The 21,652-nt window shown below is 37.6% G+C and overlaps 1 protein-coding gene across 1 annotated transcript; it reads right to left on the bottom strand.

Annotated features, from left to right (window-relative positions):
- Positions 1-6,891: 6,891 nt before the first annotated feature.
- SRP19 (signal recognition particle 19) lies at positions 6,892-16,592 on the bottom strand. The gene is made up of 5 exons (XM_036740977.1): positions 16,439-16,592; positions 15,761-15,836; positions 9,502-9,573; positions 9,294-9,405; positions 6,892-7,548 (listed from the first exon to the last, which is right to left on the bottom strand). Exons 1-5 carry the CDS (start codon positions 16,474-16,476, stop codon positions 7,415-7,417), a joined length of 432 nt encoding a protein of 143 aa, XP_036596872.1. The 5' UTR covers positions 16,477-16,592; the 3' UTR covers positions 6,892-7,414.
- Between the last annotated feature and the right edge of the window lie 5,060 nt (positions 16,593-21,652).

Here is a 21,652-nt window from a genome sequence, read left to right as displayed (position 1 = left end):
GTTGTTGATGGTTTCTTGGTTGCCTTGTAACAGCAATAACAAACTCCAAGATAATTTTTTTTACTTAACAATATTTTATTTTTTCCCAATTGCATGTATAGATAGTTTTCAGCATTCATCTTTGTAAGATTTTGAGCTCCAAATTTTTCTTCCTCCTTCCCTCCTCTCCCCACCACCCCAGTGGCAAGCAATCTGATATAGTTTATATCATGTTAAACATATTTCCACAATAGTCATGTTGTGAAAGAAGATTCAGAACAAAAGGCAAAAACTGAGAAAAAAAAACAAAAAACAAAAAAAATGAAAACAGTATGCTCTGATTTGCATTCAGACGCCATAGCTTTCTCTGGATGTGGTCAGCAACTTCCATCATGAGTCCCTTGAAATTGTCTTGGATCATTGCATTGTCTGTCACTCACACTTCATCATCACACAATGTTGCTGTTACTCTGTACAATGTTGCCCTGGTTCTGCTCACTTCACTCAGCATCAGTTCATGTAAGTCTTTCCAGGTTTTTCTGAAATCTCCTGCATGCCATTTCCTATAGCACAATAGTATTCCATTACATTCATGTACCACAACTTGTTCAGCCATTCCCCAATTCATGGGCATTCCCTCAATTTCCAATTCTTTGCCACCACAAAAAGAGCTGCTATATTTTTGTATATGTGGGTCCTTTTCCTTTTTTTTTTTAAAAAAACCTCTTTGAGATATAGACCTAGTAGTGGTATTGCTGGATCAAAGAGTGTGCCCAGTTCAATAACCCTTTGGGCATAATTCCAAATTGCCTTCCAGAATTGCTGGATCAATTCCCAACTTCACCAACATCATATTAGTATTCTAATTTTCCTACATTTTCTCCAACATTTATCATTTTCCTTTTCTGTCATATTAGCCAATCTGATAGGTGGTACCTTGGAGTTATTTTAATTTGCATTTCTCTAATCAATAGTGATTCAGAGCATTTTTTCATATGATTATAGATGGCTTTAATTTCTTCCTCTGAAAACTGCCTGTTCATATCCTTTGACCATTTATCAATTGGGGAATGACTTGCATTTTTATTAATTTGATTCAATCCTCTATGTATTTTAGAAATGAGACCTTTATCAAAAACACTGGCTGTACAAATTCACATGAAATAATGCTCTAAATCACTATTGACTAGAGAAATGCAAATCAATTCTTAGGTACCACATCTCTGCTGTCAGATTGAATGATAAATGCTGGAGAGAATGAGGGAAAATTGGAACACTGTTACATTGTTGATGGAGTTGTGAATTGATCCAGCCATTCTGAACAATTAGGAACTATGCCCAAAGGGCTATAAAAATGTGTATACCCTTTGACCCAGTATTACCATTTCTACGACTGTATCCCAAAGAGATCACACAAGATCACACAAAGTACAAAACTATTTATAGCAGCTCTTTTTGTGGTGGCAAAGAATTGGCAATCAAGGGGATGCCCAGCAATTGGAGGAGAATGGCTAAACGTATTGCGGTATATGAATGTAATGGAATACTATCGTGCTATAGGAAATGAAGAGCAGATGGACTTCATTATAACCTGAAAAGACATATATGAACCGATGCTGAGTGAGGGGAACAAAACCAGGAGATCATTATACATGATTACAGACAGACGGTATCTGTAAGGACCAACTCTGATAGACTTGGCTCCTCTCATCCATGCAAGCTTCAAAGACAGCTCCAAAAGACTCATGATGGAAAAAGCTATGCACATCCAGAGAAAGAATTATGGCATCTGAATGCAGATTGAGGCAAACTATTTGCTTTTTTTTTTCCCTTTTTTTTTGGTTTTGTTGCTTCTTTCTCATGATTCATTCCATTGGTTATAACTCTTCTTTACAACTGAACTATTACATTAATAACTTCATTTTGAAGGTATATGTAGAACCTACACTGGATTACATGCCATATTGGGAGGAAGGGGGAGGAGAGGGAGAGAAAATCTGGAACCCAAAAAATTGTCGAACTTAATGTTGTAAACTAAAAATAAAAAATAAATTTAAAAGAAAAAAAAGCAGTGGCTGTAAAAATTATTTACCGGCTTTCTACTTTCCTTCTAATCTTCATTGCATTGGTTTTGTGCAAAAACTTTTAAATTTAATGTAATCAAAATTATCCATTTTACATTTCATAATGTTCTCTATCTTTTGTTTGGTCATAAATTCTTCCCTTCTCCATAGATCTGATGGGAAAACTATTCCTTGCTTTCCTAATTTGCTTACGGCATCACCCTTTAGGTCTAAATCACATACCCATTTTGACCCTATCTTGGTATAGGGTGTGAGGTGTTGGTCTATGCCTAGTTTCTGCCATACTATTTTCCACTTTTCCCAGCAGTTTTTGTCAAATGAATTCTTATCCCAAAAGCTGGGGGTTTGAGGTTTATCAAACAGCAAATTACTAGTCATTAACTACCGTGTCTTGTGTACCTAACCTATTCCACTGATCCACCCCTCTATTTCTTAGCTAGTATCACATAGTTTTGATGATTGCTACTTTATAGTTTTAAATCTGGTACAGCCAAGCCACCTTCCTTTGCAATTTCTTTTTCATTACCTTTTGTTCTTCCAGATGAATTCTGGGTTTTTTTTTTTCCTAGCTCTATGAAATCATCTTTTGGTGGCTTGGAATGGCACTAAGTAATTTAGGTAGAATTGTCATTTTTATTTTATTAGCTCTGCCTACTCAAGAGGATTCTTTTCAATGCCTTTATCTTCTCCTTCAGATCCCTTACGAATCTATCCCTCAACATCTGTCTTCCTGTTTGTTGCCTCCAGCAGGGAGCTCCTTTACGTACACTTGGTCTATCTAGCTACTTTTTCCCTTCCTTATCTTTAATGTTACATGTGTCTCTTCTACAAAAACATTCAGGACTGTGATGTTAGGGTCCAAGTATGGCAGCACTACTGCCTTTCCTTGATGGTAAACAAAGTTTGTTACACAAACTTTAATGCTCTTTTCCATTTTTATTCTGAAGGTTCTTGCATTTTAATCCTCAAATATCCCTTGAAATGACTTGACTTAGTTGGATCTTTCACCACCCTTTGTTTAAGCTGATTTTATCCCCCACTGAAGAGGTTTTAGTAGGCAACACAGGTCATCAACTTCCATTATGATCATCTAAGATTTTACAAATGGGTTTATACTATAAATTGATACAGGTTCTGGCTGCTCTTATGTTTTGTGAATACTTTTCTTCAAGAGGTGAAATAGATGTGGGTCATAATGAACACGTAACATCACAAAAAAAAAAGAAATTTATTACATTTTAACTGATGGGAAAGCATTCCTTATATTGTGTTACTCCTTAGTTGTCTTGTACAGTCAAACCACTGACCTGTTAGAGCAGATATCAAAATTAATACATAGCTAGAACAAAAATAAGAAAAACATATGGCACATAATTGAAACAACTCAACTGTCACCTATTTATGTTACTGAAAATGGAAAACATGTAAAGGACAGGTTATAGACTATAATTACATATAGAAGTTTAACTGACATAAATCAATTACCATAAGAAACTGTCTTTTGCTCCTTTATATCCCCAGAACTTAACACAATACCTGGCATAGAGTAGGTGCTTAATGCTAGTTGAAAATCAAAAGAACCTAGAAAGCACTTTAGTCAGCAAACACTTGACTCTCCTAATAAGAAAATTTTATCCATTGATCCAGACAGGCAATTGCTACGGTGTCCCAGAGCTGTCTGGACAACTAAAAGGTTAGAGGTGCCAGGGTTCTAAATACTACAGGTCACAGTTGTGGGACTTAAAACCCTCATCTTTCTGACTGGCCAGCTCTCTAACCACTTTGCCACAGCTACCTCTAGGAAAATAAACAATATACAAACATAGGTATAGAAATGTGTATGTATATATGTATACATGTTTGTGTATATGTGGACTCTGCTAAAACGACAATGGAAAGCCTGGGTTACTATCAGGGACACAACTGAACTTTGTAATTTTTATACAGGTTGGTCTTCAGATGGCTACTTTTTCCTAGAAAGTACCACTGCATTTCTATGTTTTTTGATACAAAGAACTAATTCTGAATAATTTCAGATTTTTTGAGTCAAATACTTGATCCTTAATGATGACAGATCTAAGGGTACAAGACACAATCACAATGTTTTTAAAAAACAGTTTTATTGATATCTTTTGTTTTTAATATCACCTTCATTTCTAAATATATCCCTCCTCTCAGCAGTCATCTCTTGTTAAAAAAAAAAAGTTCTGGAAAACTAATCAATACATCTACCACATTCACAGTTTCTATACATTTTAAACAAATTGATTTGCTTTATTTAAAACTGAAAGACATTTTGCAAACTACCATAATACTGAAAGGTCATTTATCACCAAAGAAACATCCACTCTGGTCAGTTTCAATTCAGTTTAAATATATATTAGGGTCTGATATTATTAATCAGAGAAAATGCAGAAAATCCCCAAATAACCTTAATCTATCTAACTGGAAGCTTTAATTAATTGGAATCAGTTCACTTTATGGGGAGGAAGGGGATGTGGAATGAAGCCTGGGATGATAAGACAAGCTCTTATCAGATGTTTAATTTTAAAATTTCAGTAGAAATTTGAAATCTGCTACCTTCTGGACTTAACTCTATATAGTACAATGATCACTGATATTCAAAAGTGACCTTGAATCGTATAACACCATATAACCGTGTTAAAGTAAAAAAACATAATACAGTTTAGAGAGATGTTCTAAAACAATTGAAAAGAAAGATTTTTTTTCTGGTTTATCCTGAATTAGTTGGAAAATTCAGTTAATCAGATCTTCCCCTCTCCCCACCCTCGTTTCCTAAATACTGCAGTTAATCTTAACACTCTATCCTTTACTATTCAATCGTCAAGTTCCACAAAGGCACATAGCTAAGAAGTTGAACTCATGGCCTTTAGGATCATATTATATAGGAGCAGATAACCAAGAACTATACACAAGGTCAATCATGGGAACTTTTGTCACCTGCGTATTTACCACTATTTTTGGCCTAAGTTCTTTGAAATGAGAAAGTATTCAGTACTGAAAAATTCCACTTGGCAGTAGGTGTGCTCAAAAACTGACCCTTACTAAACATTATTTACTTTTGTAAAAGTCAAATGATGAATGAATTAAATATACTTAGAGCCTAATCTGCAGCATTCTTAGCTTGGTAATGACTGGAAGGGAACAAATATAGGTTGTGAACAAATATAGGTTGTCTGGAATCGTTATCTAGCACGTGTTTAACTTCAAAACAAGAATTTATACCAGAAATTAAGTCAAGGCTATTTACAGTAAGAACTAAGGATTCATATATGAAACATTGTCTTTACATAAAGTTAACTTCAGTTAAGCTCTCTGTGCTTCAACTGTATTTTATGCGCATCATAACTAATAATTTTTGGAGAAAAAAATCTAAGATCATATATTTAGAATTGGAAAGATTCATTTTTTAATAGATGAGAAAACCAAGGCCCTGAGAGGTGAGATGAGTGTTTATGCAGTAATAGGATCAAGGATTTGAACCCAGATCCTCAGACTGCAATCCTGTTCCTTCTTCACTGCATTACTCTGCCTCTACTGGGTTAAGGGAAAATCAGCATTTGAACACAGAAACCCAAGAAGAATATTAACGAGAAAAATTTCTTTGAGCTACTAAGTAGGTCTTGGTAAAAGAAATGGGAAGCAAGTAAATGAGAACCTAAGAATCATCTATTTTCTTTCTTTCTTTCTGCAGAGGCAACAGACATTTATTTTGCACCCAACAAGGATAAGGGAATGCTGAAATTTTTGATTAGGGAAGAACACAAAGACTCAACTGTAGCTACTTTACTGCTGGAGATGGATAAGGTTTTCCAACCTCAGTTCTAGAAACTTTAACCAAAAACAAACAAACAAAAAAAAAAAACCCCAAGTTTTAGATTTGCAGCAGTTACACTACATTCACCAAACCAAACTGTGTCAAGTCAGAAGGAGACTCTGTTTAATCAGTTCTGACATTTTAAACTACTATGACTAAATGATTCTACAGAGTGGTTGATAACATTTATAGCAATGGTTCTCAAACTTTTTCCATCTTAGGCCCCAAATTATCCCTTTACCAAAACAAAGCAAGAAAAAAATCAGAGTTGATGAATCTTAGAGCAATATAGAAGATATAAAGGTGGAGGTGGCTAACTTGATGCATCCATTTAACCTGCTGAAGCAATTTCTGTATTATTACAAAGGGAAGCATCAAGTTCTGTAATTTTGGTCTCTATGAACCTCAGAGCAGATTCTCTTCAAGTGGAATTTGTAAAAAATTCTAATTTATTGTTACGTCAAAAGCACAGGCAATATAGCATTATGAAAAGAATACTGTAGCTGCCATCAGAGGAACTGGTTTCAGAACCCATCTCTGCTCCTCCCTTAGGAGCTTGGTCCCTTCCTGAATCCACAGTTAAATTCTTTGGCTCTCAGTTTCATCAGTAAAATGAAGCCGGACTAGTTAATATCTGAATAACAACTATCTAGCCACTTGAAATAGTGTAACTCAAAAGAGTAAAACACAAGTGGCATCAAATCCCTAACAAGTTGGTGCAGTTTGTTTCTATTCACAGAAAACCAATTAACGCAAAGTTTGTATTTTTCCTTCATATCATAGAACTAGAACATAATAGTATACATTATAATTCAATTTTTTTCTAGCAACAGGACAAGAAAAAGCTATCTACACTAACCCCAAAGCTATTTTATACAACCATCTTCTATTTGCTTTGACTTTCATTCTGGCTGTTCTTTCATTGTCCATTTTCTTCTACTACTCACCTACTCTGTATAGAATTTAAATAAATCCTTCATAACAGAAAGCTTCAAAAATCAATTTCAAATCCTTTATTTCATGAACTTAAACATTAACAAAAGTTGAGCAGACTGTAAATTAAAGATTGATAAATCTGCTTAATTCAAACAGAATATACTCAGAAAGTATAACTTTTCTTCTAATCTAAGACACTTATAGTGTGACAAACAGCACAGGAGAACAAATGACTTACAAGTTGTGTAGTCCACTGAGTAATGACTTTTAAATTTATAAAGATACATACATATTCCTCCAACAATTCAGTGCTGGTCCGCAGAGGACTTCTTCTGGCTTTGTGCTATATAAATGCTAACTTTCCAATGCCAATTTTTTTATTTCATGAACTCAAGTTGGTTGACCGTCCTGTTTGAAGTTGAGAGGCACAAACATACATATTCCAGTTAAGTGAAGGTAACAAATCATACAACTTGTTCAGTTTCCTTTTTCATCATTCACTTCAGGAGCAAATCATCAACGTTTGTTCTTATCTTCTGTAGGACTGACGCACATTCAGCCATCAGGTACCACTGGATCACTTCTTCTTCTTCCCTTTTCCTTTTTTACCTCCCTCTCCTTGTTGAAGACTTTGGTCACCACCTCCTGTTTTTTGTGTCCTTGTTTTTAGTTTGGGTATCATTTCAGCTGCATACAACATTACTGACTTACCTAGAAAGCATAAGTTAGATTTAGCTCATGTTTGTGAAGGATGCAATCAAGTAACTCCTAAGGTATAAAATCACCAGGCCATCACAAATCAACAAAACAGTTTGCATGAAAAAAAAAATCAAATTAATTAGACATTAAGTCTGGCAACAGAAAGGTTTGACTACATAAATGGGTCATCTACTGGAGACACATAAGTACTCAGTCTATCACAGGTCCAAAATGACATTAAAGTGGACAAGGAGCTCTGAAATAAGTTTGTATACTTAAATTTCACCTTTGTAAGACTACAGGATTATTGACTTTATACTCTTTTATCATAAGTTACAAACAGAAAGTGGGACAGAATGTTATACTGGAGACCTATTATGCAAGTGCCCTACAATGGGTATGATTTTTAAGAGTTGTAAATTACAGAAATCATGGATTATTACCAATAGCTAACTCTGGGTTACCCAATCATCCACCTGTCTGGCTGTCAATCTGTGCTTTACTCCTGAACTGAGTTGCCTTCATAGGATGACCTGGATTCAAGTCCTGCCTCTACAACTTACTGGCTGTGTCACCCTGAGTAAGACAATCTCTCAGTAACCTAGGCAACCATAATTTGTGGAAGAGTTGGTAGAAGGAACACTTCCCTCATCAGAAGTTCCCTACCCACTAATAATAAAATCACATTATCTGCAACAAAAAAATAAAATCCTAAAGCCAGTTTTATGAAAAATGTAACTACCATCTCTCACTTCCTTTAATATTTAATGGGTATAACCTCATACTTATCAGATTGGCTAATATAATAGAAAGGGAAAATGATAAATGTTAGAGGAATGCAAAAATTGGGACACTAATGCATTCTAATTGGGACACTAATGCACTAAACCATTCTGGAGGGCAATTTGGCACTGTACCTAAAGGCCTACAAAACTCTCTGACCCAGCAATACCACTACTAGGCATATTCCATAGAAATTTTTTTAAAAGGGGGGATGGGTAGGGAGGGAGAAGGACCTATCTGTACCAAAATATTTATAGCAGCTCTTGTTGTGGTGGCTATGAATTAGCCATGCAGGGGATATCTATCAACTGGGTAATGGTATATGATTGGGATGCAATACTATTACGCTATGAGAAATGACAAGCAGGATGCTGTCAGAAAAACCTGCAAAGACTTATATGAACTGACGCAAAATGTAATGAGCATAACTAGGACACAATAACAGCAATATTGCAATGATGATCAACTCTGAACGACTTAACTATTTTCAGCAATACAATGAGCCAGGACAATTCCAAAGGACTCATAGAAAGAAAAAACTGGTAAGAGTCTGAATACAGACAGACCAAAGCATATTCTCTCTCCTTTCCCCCTTTCTCTCTTTGAGTTTTCTTCCACAAAATGACTAAAATGGAAATGATTTACAGAATTGCCAAATGTATAACCCATATCAGACTGCATACCATCTCAGGGAGAGGGGAGGGAGAATGAGAACTTTGAACTCCAAATTTAAAAAAAACATGAATATTAAAAAAGTTATTTTCACATGTAATTGGGGAAAAAATAAAATGTTATTTTAAAAACATTTAATGGGTGTATACATCAGATCATGTAAAACTTATATGATTTCAAAAAGAAGTCTTATATTAATGTTTTGTAAAAAGAGAGACAGTATGGTCACTAAAGGCAACAACACACCCAAATTTCACTCTATAGTCTTGCTAGTATTCACCAAAAATAACCTTCTGACTTACGTGATGGGAACTGTACAAGGCACAGGCTGCCATCTTCCTGTTTTAGCTGAACCCGCACTCTGCCCCTATATTGTAAATCACGATTCCACTCTCTGGAGTACATTTTATTTTTCTAGGATCCAAAGAAGAAAAACACTTATTTTGTTTCAAACAATGTGAAATCTATCAATGAAATGAATAAATCAAGTACTAAGAAATTTCACTGTACCTCAACGTGCACATTAAGTCCAACTGCCAGGCACACATCTTGGATCTCTGTAGCTGTAGGATTCTCAACAGCCTGAAACAATTTTTGTATTAAAAAAAAAGTTTACCCTTTAGCCAAAGAATTTTACATCCATCCAACCACGGCTCAGAGCTTACTAATATCACACAGTGCATTACACCCACCATATAGTCCTCCATGTCTATTTTGTATTCTATTAAATACCAATGGGGGAGTCACACAACTGTGCTCCATGGGTTGCACAGCAATCCTTGACTACCATGAGTGACTCCCACAATGGCTGCTGTAAACTTTCTCTTCATTCAAGTCCCCTACACCACTCATTTTCTTCCCTCTTAACTGATGAGCTTTCTACCAACCTACATCTCCCTCATTTAAAAAACCCTACACTTCAAATGTTATTAAAACTATCTCTTGTCCCATATCTTCATTCCCTTTCACAGCCAAACCCGTACTGCACTTCTCAACCCCTCAATCTGGCTTCTAACCCTTACCACCTTACCACTCAAGTGAAATGATTCTTTTCAAGAACACCCAAAGTTCTTATGAGTTAAGTCCAACGGTTTTCCTCCCATCCCCTAAGTTGTCATCCTCTTTGACTTCCTGGCAGCTGTTTGATAATCAACTACCCTCTTCTCATGAATACACTGCTCTCCCTTGAATTTCATGACACTGTTCTCTCTTGATTCTCTGACCACTCCTTCAGCCTCTTCTACTGGATCGTCATTCATGACCAGTCTCCTGAAGGTGGTTGTCCCCCAAGAATGTGCTGTCCTTTTTTTTCCCTACAATTCTCTCAGTAACCTCACCAGCTCCAATAGGTTCAATTATCATCTTTAGGAAAATGACTTGCAAATCTACATTAAATAGCCATAATCTCTCCTCTGAACCAGTCGGTGTGTCACTAAGTGCCTGCTGAGATCTCCATCGGGATTCCCACAGGCATCAACATGTTCCAAATGGAACTCATCTTCCCCTGCTAAATCTATCCTTCCTCCAAATTTTCCTATTTCTGTTTAGGGCACCACTAACTAGCATTAGTTACCCAAGTTCCTAACCTCAGAATCACCCTCAACTCATCCCCACTCCCTAATTTCCCATATCCAAATCAGCTGCCTCGTCTTGTCACTTCTGCCTCCATATCTGTCACATTGACCTCCAGTGAGCTCACACAACCAGTAACCTAGGGTCAACCAACTAATTTAGATATGGGGAGTCAGGCCTTTATTGTCTCACCAGAACTAATATAACATCCCCCTGATTTTCCCCTGCACTCTGCCCGTTTCCAGTGTCTCTCTTCTCCATGCCATCCTTCCCACAGTTGACAAAATGGTGGGTGGAAAGAATAACATGCCTGGAGTCAGAAGACCTGGGTTCAAATTCCACTTCTGATGTGCACTATCTGTGTAACCCTGAGCAAGTCACTTAACCTTTCTGGGCCTCAGTTTCCTCAACTGAAAAAATACAGGATGTAACTAGATTAGGTAGCTTCCTCTGAGGTCCCATCAATTCTATGATCCTCCTTTATAAAACACAGCTCTGGCCACAGCATTCTTTGGTTCAAAAATGGCCAGGAGTTTCACATTGTCTCTAGGATCAAATGCAAACTCAAGCAGGCACTTAAAGCCCTTTCATGACTCATTTCACACTGCTCCCCCTTCATTTCACACCCAGCCCATTTGCTGTTCCCCTAAACTAGCATTCCAATTCTCACCTCTATTCTCCAAACTTAAAATACACTTCCCTTCTCAATCTGTTCTCTTGGAATCCTTACTTTTTTTGGGGGGGGGGGGAAGGGGAGGAGAGGGGTAGGGCAGACAGTTAGTTGGTATGGCAGATAAACCCAAGGCCTGGAGATGCAAAAACGTGAGTTCGAATTCGGTCTCAGACACTTACTAGTTATGTGATCCTGGGCAAGTCACTTAACCCCTGCCAATCTAAGTTTCCTCTCTATAAAATGGGGATCATAGTAGCACTTATCTCCAAGGTTGTGAGGATCAAATGAGAGCACTGTAAAGCACTCAGCACAGTGCATGGCACATGGTAAGCACTATATAAACATTAGCTATCAATACGGTTATTTTCAAGATTCAGCCTATATGCCAACTTCCATAAAGCCTTTCCCAATCCCCTTAGTTACTAGTGCCCTCTCTCTCCTCAAATCAATCATCTCAGATTTCACTTATTTTACTGTGTGTATCTCCTCATCCCCAGTAAAATGTAAGAACCTACCTACATTGAAGGCAGAGCCTCTTTTTGTCTTTGTATACCCGACGCCTAGCACAATGTCTTGCTCTACATTATAGGACTGCTGAACTGATTTGAATCACAGGTTGGCTGCACCAACCACAATGGATTTTCATTCTTTCTAATAATTTTAACTTATTTATTTAAATACAATTTTATTTTCAGTTACAAATTCATTGCTTCCTCCCTTCTTCTACCCTACTCACTGAGAAGGTAAGAAAAACAAAATCCATCATAAAAAAGTATAGTCATAGAAAACAAATTTCCACTTCAATCTGCTGAGACAATAACCTCTCTATCTGGAGGTAGATAGCATATTTCATCATGAGTCCTTGTGGTTGGTTGTTATGTTCATCAGTTACTATATCTTTCAAAGTTGATTTTCTTTATGATATTAAATAAATTTTTCGCTTGGTTCTGCTCACTTCACTTTGCAGCAGTTACACAATTTTTTCTACATTTTTCTGATACCATCCCCTTCATCCTTTCTTATAGTACAATAGTATTCCATCACATTTATATACCATCCTTTGTTCAGCCATTCTCAACTGATGGACTTCCTCTCAATTTCCAATTCTTTGCCAACACAAAAAGAGTTGCTACAACTATTAAAAAAAAACAACACATATGGGTCCTTTTCTTCCTTCTTTGATCTCTTTGGGATATAGACCTAGTAGTGGAATTGTTAGGTCAAATAATATGGCATAGTCCCAAATAGTTTTCCAGAACAGATCACTAGTTCACAGCTCTACCATCAGTGTACCTGTTTTCCCACACTTCCACCATTATTTGTGATTTTTGTCTTTTGTCAGCCTTGTGAATTTGATGGGCATGAAGATGGTACCTCAGAGTTGTTTTAATTTGCATTTCTCTAAGTATTAGTGATTTAGGGCATGTTTTCCCCACATGACTACTGAGAGCTTGGATTTCTATTTCTGCAAAGTAACTATTCATATTCTTTAACCATTTGTCAAATGGAAAATGGATTTTTTTCTTGTAATTTGACTCAGTTCCTCATATATCTCAGAAATTAGACCTTTATCAAATAAATCTGCTGCCAGTTTACTGCTTTTCTTCCAATTTTAGCTGCACTAGTTTTGAGAAAAAAAAAATTAACTTTATGTAATCAGAATTATCCAGTTTACTTCCTGTGAACCTTTCTATCTCTTATTTGGTCATGAACTCTTCTTCTAACCACAGATCTGACAGGTAATTTCTTCCATGTGCCACTAATTTGATTTTAGACACTTTATATCTAAATAATATACCCATTTGGGGCTTGTCTTGGTATAAAGTGATCTATATCTAGTTTCTTACAAACTACTTTCCAATTTTCCTGACAATTTTTGTTTACTATTAAGCTCTTGCTCCAATAGATGGGCTCTTTGGGTTTATCAAACACAAGACTGCTACACTTTTTTCGCTTTTCTCTTGTGTAGTCAACCCATTAATCAACCACTCTACTTCTTACATGATAACAAACTGTTTTGACAATTAGTTCTGTAGTGTAGGGTGAGATCTGGTACTGCTCCTCCTTCCCATTTTTTCCCCCACTGATTCCCTTGAGATTCTTGACCTTTTGTTCCTCCAAATGAATTCTTATTTTTTTTCTAGCTCTACAAAGTATTTCTTTGGTAATATGATTGGTATGGCACTAAGTAGGTAGTACTGTCATTTTTAAAATATTGGCTCGGCCTACCCATGAACAACTAATATTTCTTCAATTATTTAGATCTCTCTTTATTTGTGTAAAACATGTTTTGTAACTGTGTTCATATAGTTCCAGTGTGTGTCACGGTAAGTAGACTCCCAAGTATTTTATACTGTCCACAGTTGTTTTAAATAGAATTTCACTTTCCTTATCTTCCTGATGGCATTTTGTTGGTCAACAAATAGAAATGTAGATGATTTATGTTGGCTTACTTAACATCCTGCAACTGTGCTGAAGCTGTAAATTGTTTCAATTAGTTTTTTAATTGACTCTCTGGGGAAGCTAGCTGGTATAGTGGATACAGTGCTGGGCCTAGAGTCAGGAAGACTTAAAATTCAAATCATGCCTCAGACACTTAATAGCTGTGTGATCCCAGGTAAATCATTTAACTCAGTTTCCTCTTTTGTCAAATAGGAATTATAGCACCTACCTTCCAAGGTTCTAAGAATCAAATGGGATAATAATTAAGTGCTATATAAATTAGTATTGGGGTTCTCTAAGTATTATCTGCAAAAAAGATGGTTTTATTTCCTCTCTGCCTATTGCCATCAAAATCTTTTTCTTGCCTAAAGTCCTGAACACTAAGGGGGATAATCTTTGCTTTACCTATGATCTTACTGGAAAAGCTTTTGCTTATCTCAATTTGAAATCATTCTTATTCTTGGTTTTAGATAGATACTATTTATCATTATGAGGAAAGCTTCATTTATTCCTATGCTTTTTAGTGTTATTAATAGGAATGGCTATTAGATTTTGTCAAAAGCCTTTTCTAAATCTATTGACATAAGTATATGATTTTTGTTAGTTTTGTTATTAATATGTTATCCCAATTTTGAACCAGTTCTGCATTCCTGGTTACATCCAACCTGGTGATAATATATTGCTGTAGTCTTCTATTAATATTACGTAAAATAATATTTTATTTAAATTTTTGTATCACTATTCATTAGGGAAATTGGCCTATTAAATTTTCTTCCCCCACTCCAGTTTAGATATCAGGACTAAATTCATATCAAAGAAGGAATTTGGTAGGATGCCTTCTTTATCTATTTTTAAAACAGTTTATGAAGTAACGGAATTGGTCTTCAAACGTTTGGTAAAATTCATTTGTAAATCCATCTGGACCTGAGGATTTTTCCTTAGCATGTTCATTTACGCCTTGTTCCAGTCTTTTTCTAAGATAAGTTTACTAAAGTATTTATTTCCTGTTCTGTTATTCTGGGCAATTTATAATTTTGTAAATATTAATCCATTTCATTTAGACTGTCAATTTTATTGGCCCATAGTTGAATGAAACACCTCCTAATAACTGCTTTTATTTCTTTATTTTGCTCTCTTATTTTATTTGGTTGTGAATTCACCTTTTTTCAATTTTGATACTAAAAAAATCAAATTATGGCTTACCTATTTTATTCCCTCTCCCAAAATTTATATTCCAGATATGAACTATTCAATAGTAATTAAAATGGACCAGGCTTATGTTAGAAGTTTTACTGACTTATAGGAAAAATCTAATCTTACCTGACTGGATATTTTTAATCATTGCCTATTTGCATACAGTTTTCAGCAGAAGTTACCTAACAATACCAGAAAGTTTTAGAAACAGATATTGCAGGCTAAACTTTATAACCAATCTACAAGTTCATTTCTACTAAGCATCCTAAGGGATAATACCATCACCTTTATTTCTCTATATAGTCTATGCTTTAGAAATGTGCATATTCCTAAATTTACAACTTACTTGGTAACATAAAATAACTTTCTTCTAAGCTCTGGCAGAAATTCCATAGTATTTCAAAACATATATTACTGCCAAATTCATATTCTCAAAAGAAGAAACACTAGCTCCTGGATAAACTTGAATAAGTCTATGAGGAAGCTAGGTGGCCTGGGGGGCAGACATCAGGTCTGGAGTCAGAAAGACCTCAATTCAAATGTAGTCTTAGACTCTTACTAGCTGTGTGACCCTGGGCAAGTCACTTAACCTCTGCCTCAGCACCTACCTCACTAGTGTTTTAAAGAGTGCCTGGAATACAGTAAACACTAAATAAATGTTGGCTATGACTTTAATTTTGTCAGTTTCGTTACAAGGTTGTATTGTAATCCCTTTAACAATTTCAAATTCTTTTAATATCACAGATACAGTTACTTTAGACTTTCCAATCTCTCAAACATCAACTCTGTCTTATAGCTGCTGTTTTCGAATTCGGAAGCCTGGGAAAGCAAAGAAAAAGCACCTTTCACTAAATGGACAGCCCACCCTTAAGCTCCATTTGCCCTTACTTTGTCAATCGGGATCCGTCTTCCCTCTGCAATGGTCTTCTTGTTATTTAAATATGCAGGATAAATGCAAATGAACCTAAGAGGGACAAAGAAGTTGACTTCATAATTCAGGATTTAGAGTTGAAAGGAATCTTTGGGATTATTTAGCGCGAAACTATCTTTTTAGAAACACGGACATTGAGAAACAGATGTTGAGCTGTTTGTCCCAATTCTCGCAGTCGCAGTCCTGGGATTAGAACCCAGAGCCCTGATTCAACGCTCCTTCCACTACAATTTCACTGCAATCGAATCAAACAAGCCGAGTGAAGGAAAGCGCTTAGGGAACCGAAGGGGTTTTTCCCCCAAGACTGGGCTTTTCTCCACGTAATTCCCGAATGAGTCCTTCCCGGAAGAAGGCTGGGGAGGGGGCTTCCAGGGCTCGGGCTGTAGGTCATTTCACAGCCACTCCTCCCTGGAAAGAGCCTAAGGCAAGCTCCCCATACAGGACGACGCGGAAGCCCCTCCCCATCCTCCTCATCCTCCCCATCCTCGCCTTCTCCTCACAGCTTTCCAGAAACTGACGAGCACAGAGAGGCTCCCCCGCTGCCCGGGCAACTTCACCCGGGGAGGGTGGCCGAGCCATGCCAACCGCTCAGATCGGTCCCTTCCCCCGCTGCTTCCTTCCACCGAGGGCGTTACCTGTCCTTGTCCGCCGGAGACCGATCGGCGTACGCCATCTCCCGAAGGACTCAAGATCCTCGAGTCCGGGTGGCGAGAAAACCACGGTTACCGGGAGCCGATGCTGAGTTCACAGTTTGTCCCTTCCAGGAGAAATCCCACCCACCACGCAGGCGCAATTTCCGCCGCCTCCCTCTCCCTGTTCGTTCTGGGAGCTGTCGCTCAAAGACTTGGCTCTGGGAGGACAAACTCTGAAAAGAGCCCGCCTCCTCAGAGAATTACGCATGCGTGGTTCAATTGAGGCCGTAGTGGACGGAAGCCGAAAGTTAACACTGACGTCAGCGAAGTAGTTTGAGTTGTCGCCGGCTGGGGAATTGACCGCATCTGGTTTCCTAGTTCGCGTTGGCTTGTCTTGAGCATTTTGAGTGGGGGGGGGAGGGGAAGGGATGAGATGGGGGGAAGGAGGAGAGGAGCCTCGAGGCGAGCGCCATCTTAGGACGTTAGGTTTGTAGCTGCTAGGTGCCTTCCGCTTCACGCGGGGAGGTGAGTGACAGGTATTGCTGGTAGCCGACATTTGGATATTTTAAAAATATATATTTTTATTTTAATCAGCCACGATCTGCCTTCTCACCCTCCCCCACACACCTAGCTACCCCTGTTAATCCGCCTTCCCTCTAATTCCCCTTGGGGGCCATCACCAGTCCTTCTGACCCACATCTTGCCACTGGATTCCATTAACTCTGGAGGAGACAGTGAGGCCGATGACTCTGCACAGCTCTGCCTCACTGGAATCCAATTCATTTGCAAGGCAAGAAACTAGCCCCCCCGATGTTATTGGTCCTCTTCCAAGGAGAAAACAAAAATTCCCCTTGTTCCTTTCTCCCCCTTTCCTCGTAGAATAAAAGGGATTTGTATACCCAACTGTGTGTGTATTCTTCCTTCTTTTTTGATCAGTTCAGATGAGAGTTGAGTTCAGATGTCAACTGCTCCTCTGTTTGTGTAGATAACTACCTGTGCACTGAGAGAAGTGATTATCTCTCTCATATTGATAGCCAATTATTAATTGAGATTAAAATTTTTTAATTTCTATTTCCTCATTGAGGAATAACCCCCTCTAGGCTATACAGCCAGTCTTTGAGGGATATCACTGACTTACCCAAAAATTTACCTACAGCTAGACCATCTTATCCAGGTGTAATTGTTACCCCATGCAACCAGAAAACCTCACCAAGAGAATCTAATCTAGGTGAATTCTGGCCCATTGTGTTTTAAATAGACAGGTTTGGGTGGGGGGTACCAGTAGTGGGATTCAAATGAATTAACAACCTGTACTCCGCAGAACTGAGCCGAGGTGCCGCCCCCGAGGCTGAGAGCTGATGTGCCAGGCTTAGGCCTCCCTCTGGATAACAACCTGTTCATGGAATTAAACCTAAAATTAGGTAACGGTTCTACCAAACTGGTGTTAACTGGCTGAATCCCTGTAGATCCCTGTGCCTAGATTGCCCAAGGCAGGAGGAGGTCTGAGAGTAAGAACAACATAATTAAAACTATGGCCCCTCATTAGAATAGGCCTACCTCTCATCATAATATTCATTCTCATTAATTGTTGACCAATCAGAGTTGATTGCTACCTGTTGGGAACACCTGCTCTTCCCAGCGTTCAGAGGCCGGTATGATTTGTCTTTGATTTAGGAGAGAAAGCCGAATGACCATCCTTTTATTAATTATTTGCTAGCCCTAATTAATTGATTAATTAGCCAGAAATTATGTCTCTCAAACTTGCCATTCATTGCAGCACCTTGATTCCATGAGATAATTTTCCCTAACCCTTTCTTTCTCATCCCCCTCTAGTGTATTCCTCTTCTTTTTTTCCATTATTTTCTTAAGATGATTAAGACATAATAGAACCACTCCCAGACCTTTTCTAATTGGACTCCCTCTACAAATGATGACAAAAAAAGGTTCAGAGCAGACATATTTATCATCTTTATTTACATGTAATTATTTACTTGTTTAATCCTTTATCATTATTCATCCATCTTTACCTTTTTATTTTCTCTGCAGCTTTGGTCTTATCATCAGGAATACTTAGAAGTCCTCTATTTCATTTTGCTGGAATATTGTTTCTCAAATTCTTCACTGCTTTGTGGTGGTGGCTGCTAGATCATGTATGATACTGACTGTAGCTCCTGGGTATTTTAATTTTTTTTTTTAGGTTATGTATGTGTAGTCATGTAAAACATATTCACAATAGTCATGTTGTGAAAGAAGAGAGACCAAAAAAAAAACAAAAAAATAAAGAAAGTGGAAAAAAACCCCAAAAGTTGCTTTGATCTGTATTCAGACACTAGCAGTTCTTTCTCTGGGGAAGGATAGCATTTTTCATCTTAAGTTCTTCAGAGTTGTCACAGATCGTTGGCGTACTTTAGTGCTTTCTGGCTGCTTGCAGTATTTTTTCTTTGATCTGGAAGCTCTAAATTTTGGCTATGATGTTCCTACAAGTTTTCAGTTTGAGATTTCTTTTAGGAAAAGACCAGTGAATTCTATTTCAGTTTTGCTCTCTGCTTCTAAGAGGTCTGGGCAGTTAAGATTTCTTGAAATATGATGTCTAGGCACCTTTTTTGGTCATAGATAATCTGAGGATTTTTTTCTCCTTGGTCTGTTTTCTAGATCAATTGTTATTAATATGAAATACCTTTTCATTCTCTCCCTCCCCCCCTTCTCTCTCTCTCCCTTTTGACATTGTTTTATGATTTCTTGTCATTGGCTTTTAATTGATCAATTCCAATTTTCAGGGAGCTTATAACTTGGGGAAGATTTTATACTTCCTGCGCCAAGCTGTTAGTTCCCTTTTCAGTTTTTTCTTCCATATTTCTCTTTTCCATTTTTTTCCCTCAAGCATCCTCATTTTATTAACAAAAACATTTTTTATGTCTTTTTAAGACATAAATGATTTATCTCTTCCAGGAACTCTAGTTTTTTCCCAAGCTGAATTCTTCTCTGAGGCTTTGCTTTTAAATGTTTTTGAGTCATTCTCTTCTGCACTTGTGAGGGTCCCTGCCACCATAATAGCTCTTTATGATGAGAGTCTTTTGTTTACCCATTCTTCCAGCCTACTTCTTTACTTTAGGCTGTTCTTTGCTACGCAACAGTGCATATTTCTGGAGAGAAGGTCAGGGCTGGTCCTGTTACTCCTTTCTTGGGTGTTGTATGTTGTGTTATTCTAGGATCTCAGGGACAGGCTAGAGACGTGCAAGCTTCCAGTGCTTCTAAAGAGATCTGATTTAGGAGACAGTCTGATTGCTGTCCCCCTGCTCTGACCCCTTCAAGTTTCTAACTGGGGTTTGGGTCTGTGTTAGACATAGCATTCTGCTAGACTCTGCCCCTATTCAGCCATCTGGAAAGCTCTGTTGGCTTAAAGTGGCAGACCCTATGGTTAAGTTTTTCCAGATGTCAAGCCTAAATTCACTTCTTTGCCCCCCATTACCCCTGGTTCTGCCTTCTAGAACAAAGTAGAACAAGTCTAATCCCTCCTCCATGGAACATGCCTCCAAATATTTGAAGGTAGCTTTCACATCCTCCATCAGATAGCCCTCACCCTCCAAACACACCCCCACACACCCACACCCCTTCAGGCTAAACATACCTAGTTTCTTCTTCAAATAATTCTCACAACATGGACTCAGTCCTTCAGCATCTTTCAGCACCCAGGTTGTCCTCTGAAAACTCTCTAGCTTTTCAGTGTCACTCAAATCATGCTGCCCAAAACAGAACATAATATACCAGATGAGGTCTGTCAAGGACAGATTATAATGACCTCTCACCTTCCTAATAATGCAGCCCAAGATCGCATTAGGTGTTTTGGACATCACATCCCATCGCTGACTCATATGGACCTTGCAGTCCACTAAAATCCCTAGATCCTTTTCAGAACTGCTGTCTTTCCATACCACCTATTCTCATCGTATACTTTTGAGGTTGAAAGTATAAGACTTTACATTTTATTTTGATGTTGAATTTCATCTTAATTAGGACTAGCCCCATGCTCTAGAGATTGTCAGTATCCTTTTAGATCCCAACTCTGTCATCCAGAGTGTTAGTTATCCTCAACTTTGTATTCTCTTCAAATGTGATAACCATAATCACCAGTTGAGGCCCAGGGGTGAGGAACATTGCATATACTTTCAGACCTTTTCAATATATTGATTGGTTTTGCTGATTTTTTTTCTCTTCCTCTTTTTTTTCTTTTTCTTTAAAAATATTCTTTCATATATGGTATGGTTTTCTGGGATGAGGAGGCCAGAGATACTGGAAGAAACTTAGAAGATACAAAAACAAAAGATATCTCAAAATTTTTAAAAAATTTTTTATAAGCATTTATCCTTTTTAGCCTGAATCCTTCCTAGGCCTTGCCTATCTCCTAACCATGTAGTTTTTAGGGTGTGATCTTTTCTTTGCCACTGCTCTATCCCTATTCCCCTTTTTCTCTTTCGATTTGATTGGCCACATCCTGTTACAATAATTAGCTCCCCTTTTAGTTTAAGAGCAATATGGTGGTCTTTAGTTCCATGTGGCCATCTCCTCTACTATTTTATGGTATTTAGGAAAATTCCTAACATTCAGATAGAGATTTGATGCTTTGGCCTAATTTATTTGTTTATATATCTCCAGATAAGCTTCTTTGTATTTGAGATGAGGTATCATGATGCAAGAAATATTTAATAATAATAATAATAGCCAGCATTTATATAGCACCCCAAGACTTACAAAGCACATTACAAATATTATCTCATTGGATTCCTCCCAACAACCTGGTGAGGCATGTATAATCATTATTCCCATTTTATAGTTGAGGAAACTGAGGCAGTAGAGGTGGTGACTTGCCCAGGATCACACAAATGTCTGAGGCTGGATTTGAACTCAAATGAATCAGTTCTTCCTAACTCCAGGTCCAACATTCTATGTACTAAATGAAGTATGCTACAGTGTCTTTTATTGGCCAGGAGAAGAAAGCAGAAAAAAATCACATCTGTTTTAGGAAATTCCCTCAGTCTTTAAAGAGGTGAGGAAAATCAGTAGCTTCGGGCCAGGTCCTCTGTCCTAAGATTCCTGTGAAATCCAGATGGTACACCTTGATCTCTGAGTTCTCAACTACATCTGTGCCTTTCTTTCATTTTCTTCTTTTGTCGGTTGCTGCCTCTTTGCCCGTGATACTTTCCAGTTCCATTCAAGTCC

Source organism: Trichosurus vulpecula, chromosome 1, assembly GCF_011100635.1.
Source record: "Trichosurus vulpecula isolate mTriVul1 chromosome 1, mTriVul1.pri, whole genome shotgun sequence".
NCBI classification, from domain to species: domain Eukaryota; kingdom Metazoa; phylum Chordata; class Mammalia; order Diprotodontia; family Phalangeridae; genus Trichosurus; species Trichosurus vulpecula.
This window is presented reverse-complemented; position numbering and strand designations above follow the sequence as displayed.

What these genes read in the sequence shown, in the direction of transcription:
- SRP19 (XM_036740977.1), bottom strand. Translation starts at nt 16,476, where the DNA reads ATGGCGTACGCCGATCGGTCTCCGGCGGACAAGGACAG. An exon ending in TCTCCGGCGGACAAGGACAG is followed by an intron (nt 15,837 to 16,438) that starts GTAACGCCCTCG and finishes TGTCCCTCTTAG; the next exon opens with GTTCATTTGCATTTATCCTG. An exon ending in CCTTGTACAGTTCCCATCAC is followed by an intron (nt 7,549 to 9,293) that starts GTAAGTCAGAAG and finishes TATGCTTTCTAG; the next exon opens with GTAAGTCAGTAATGTTGTAT.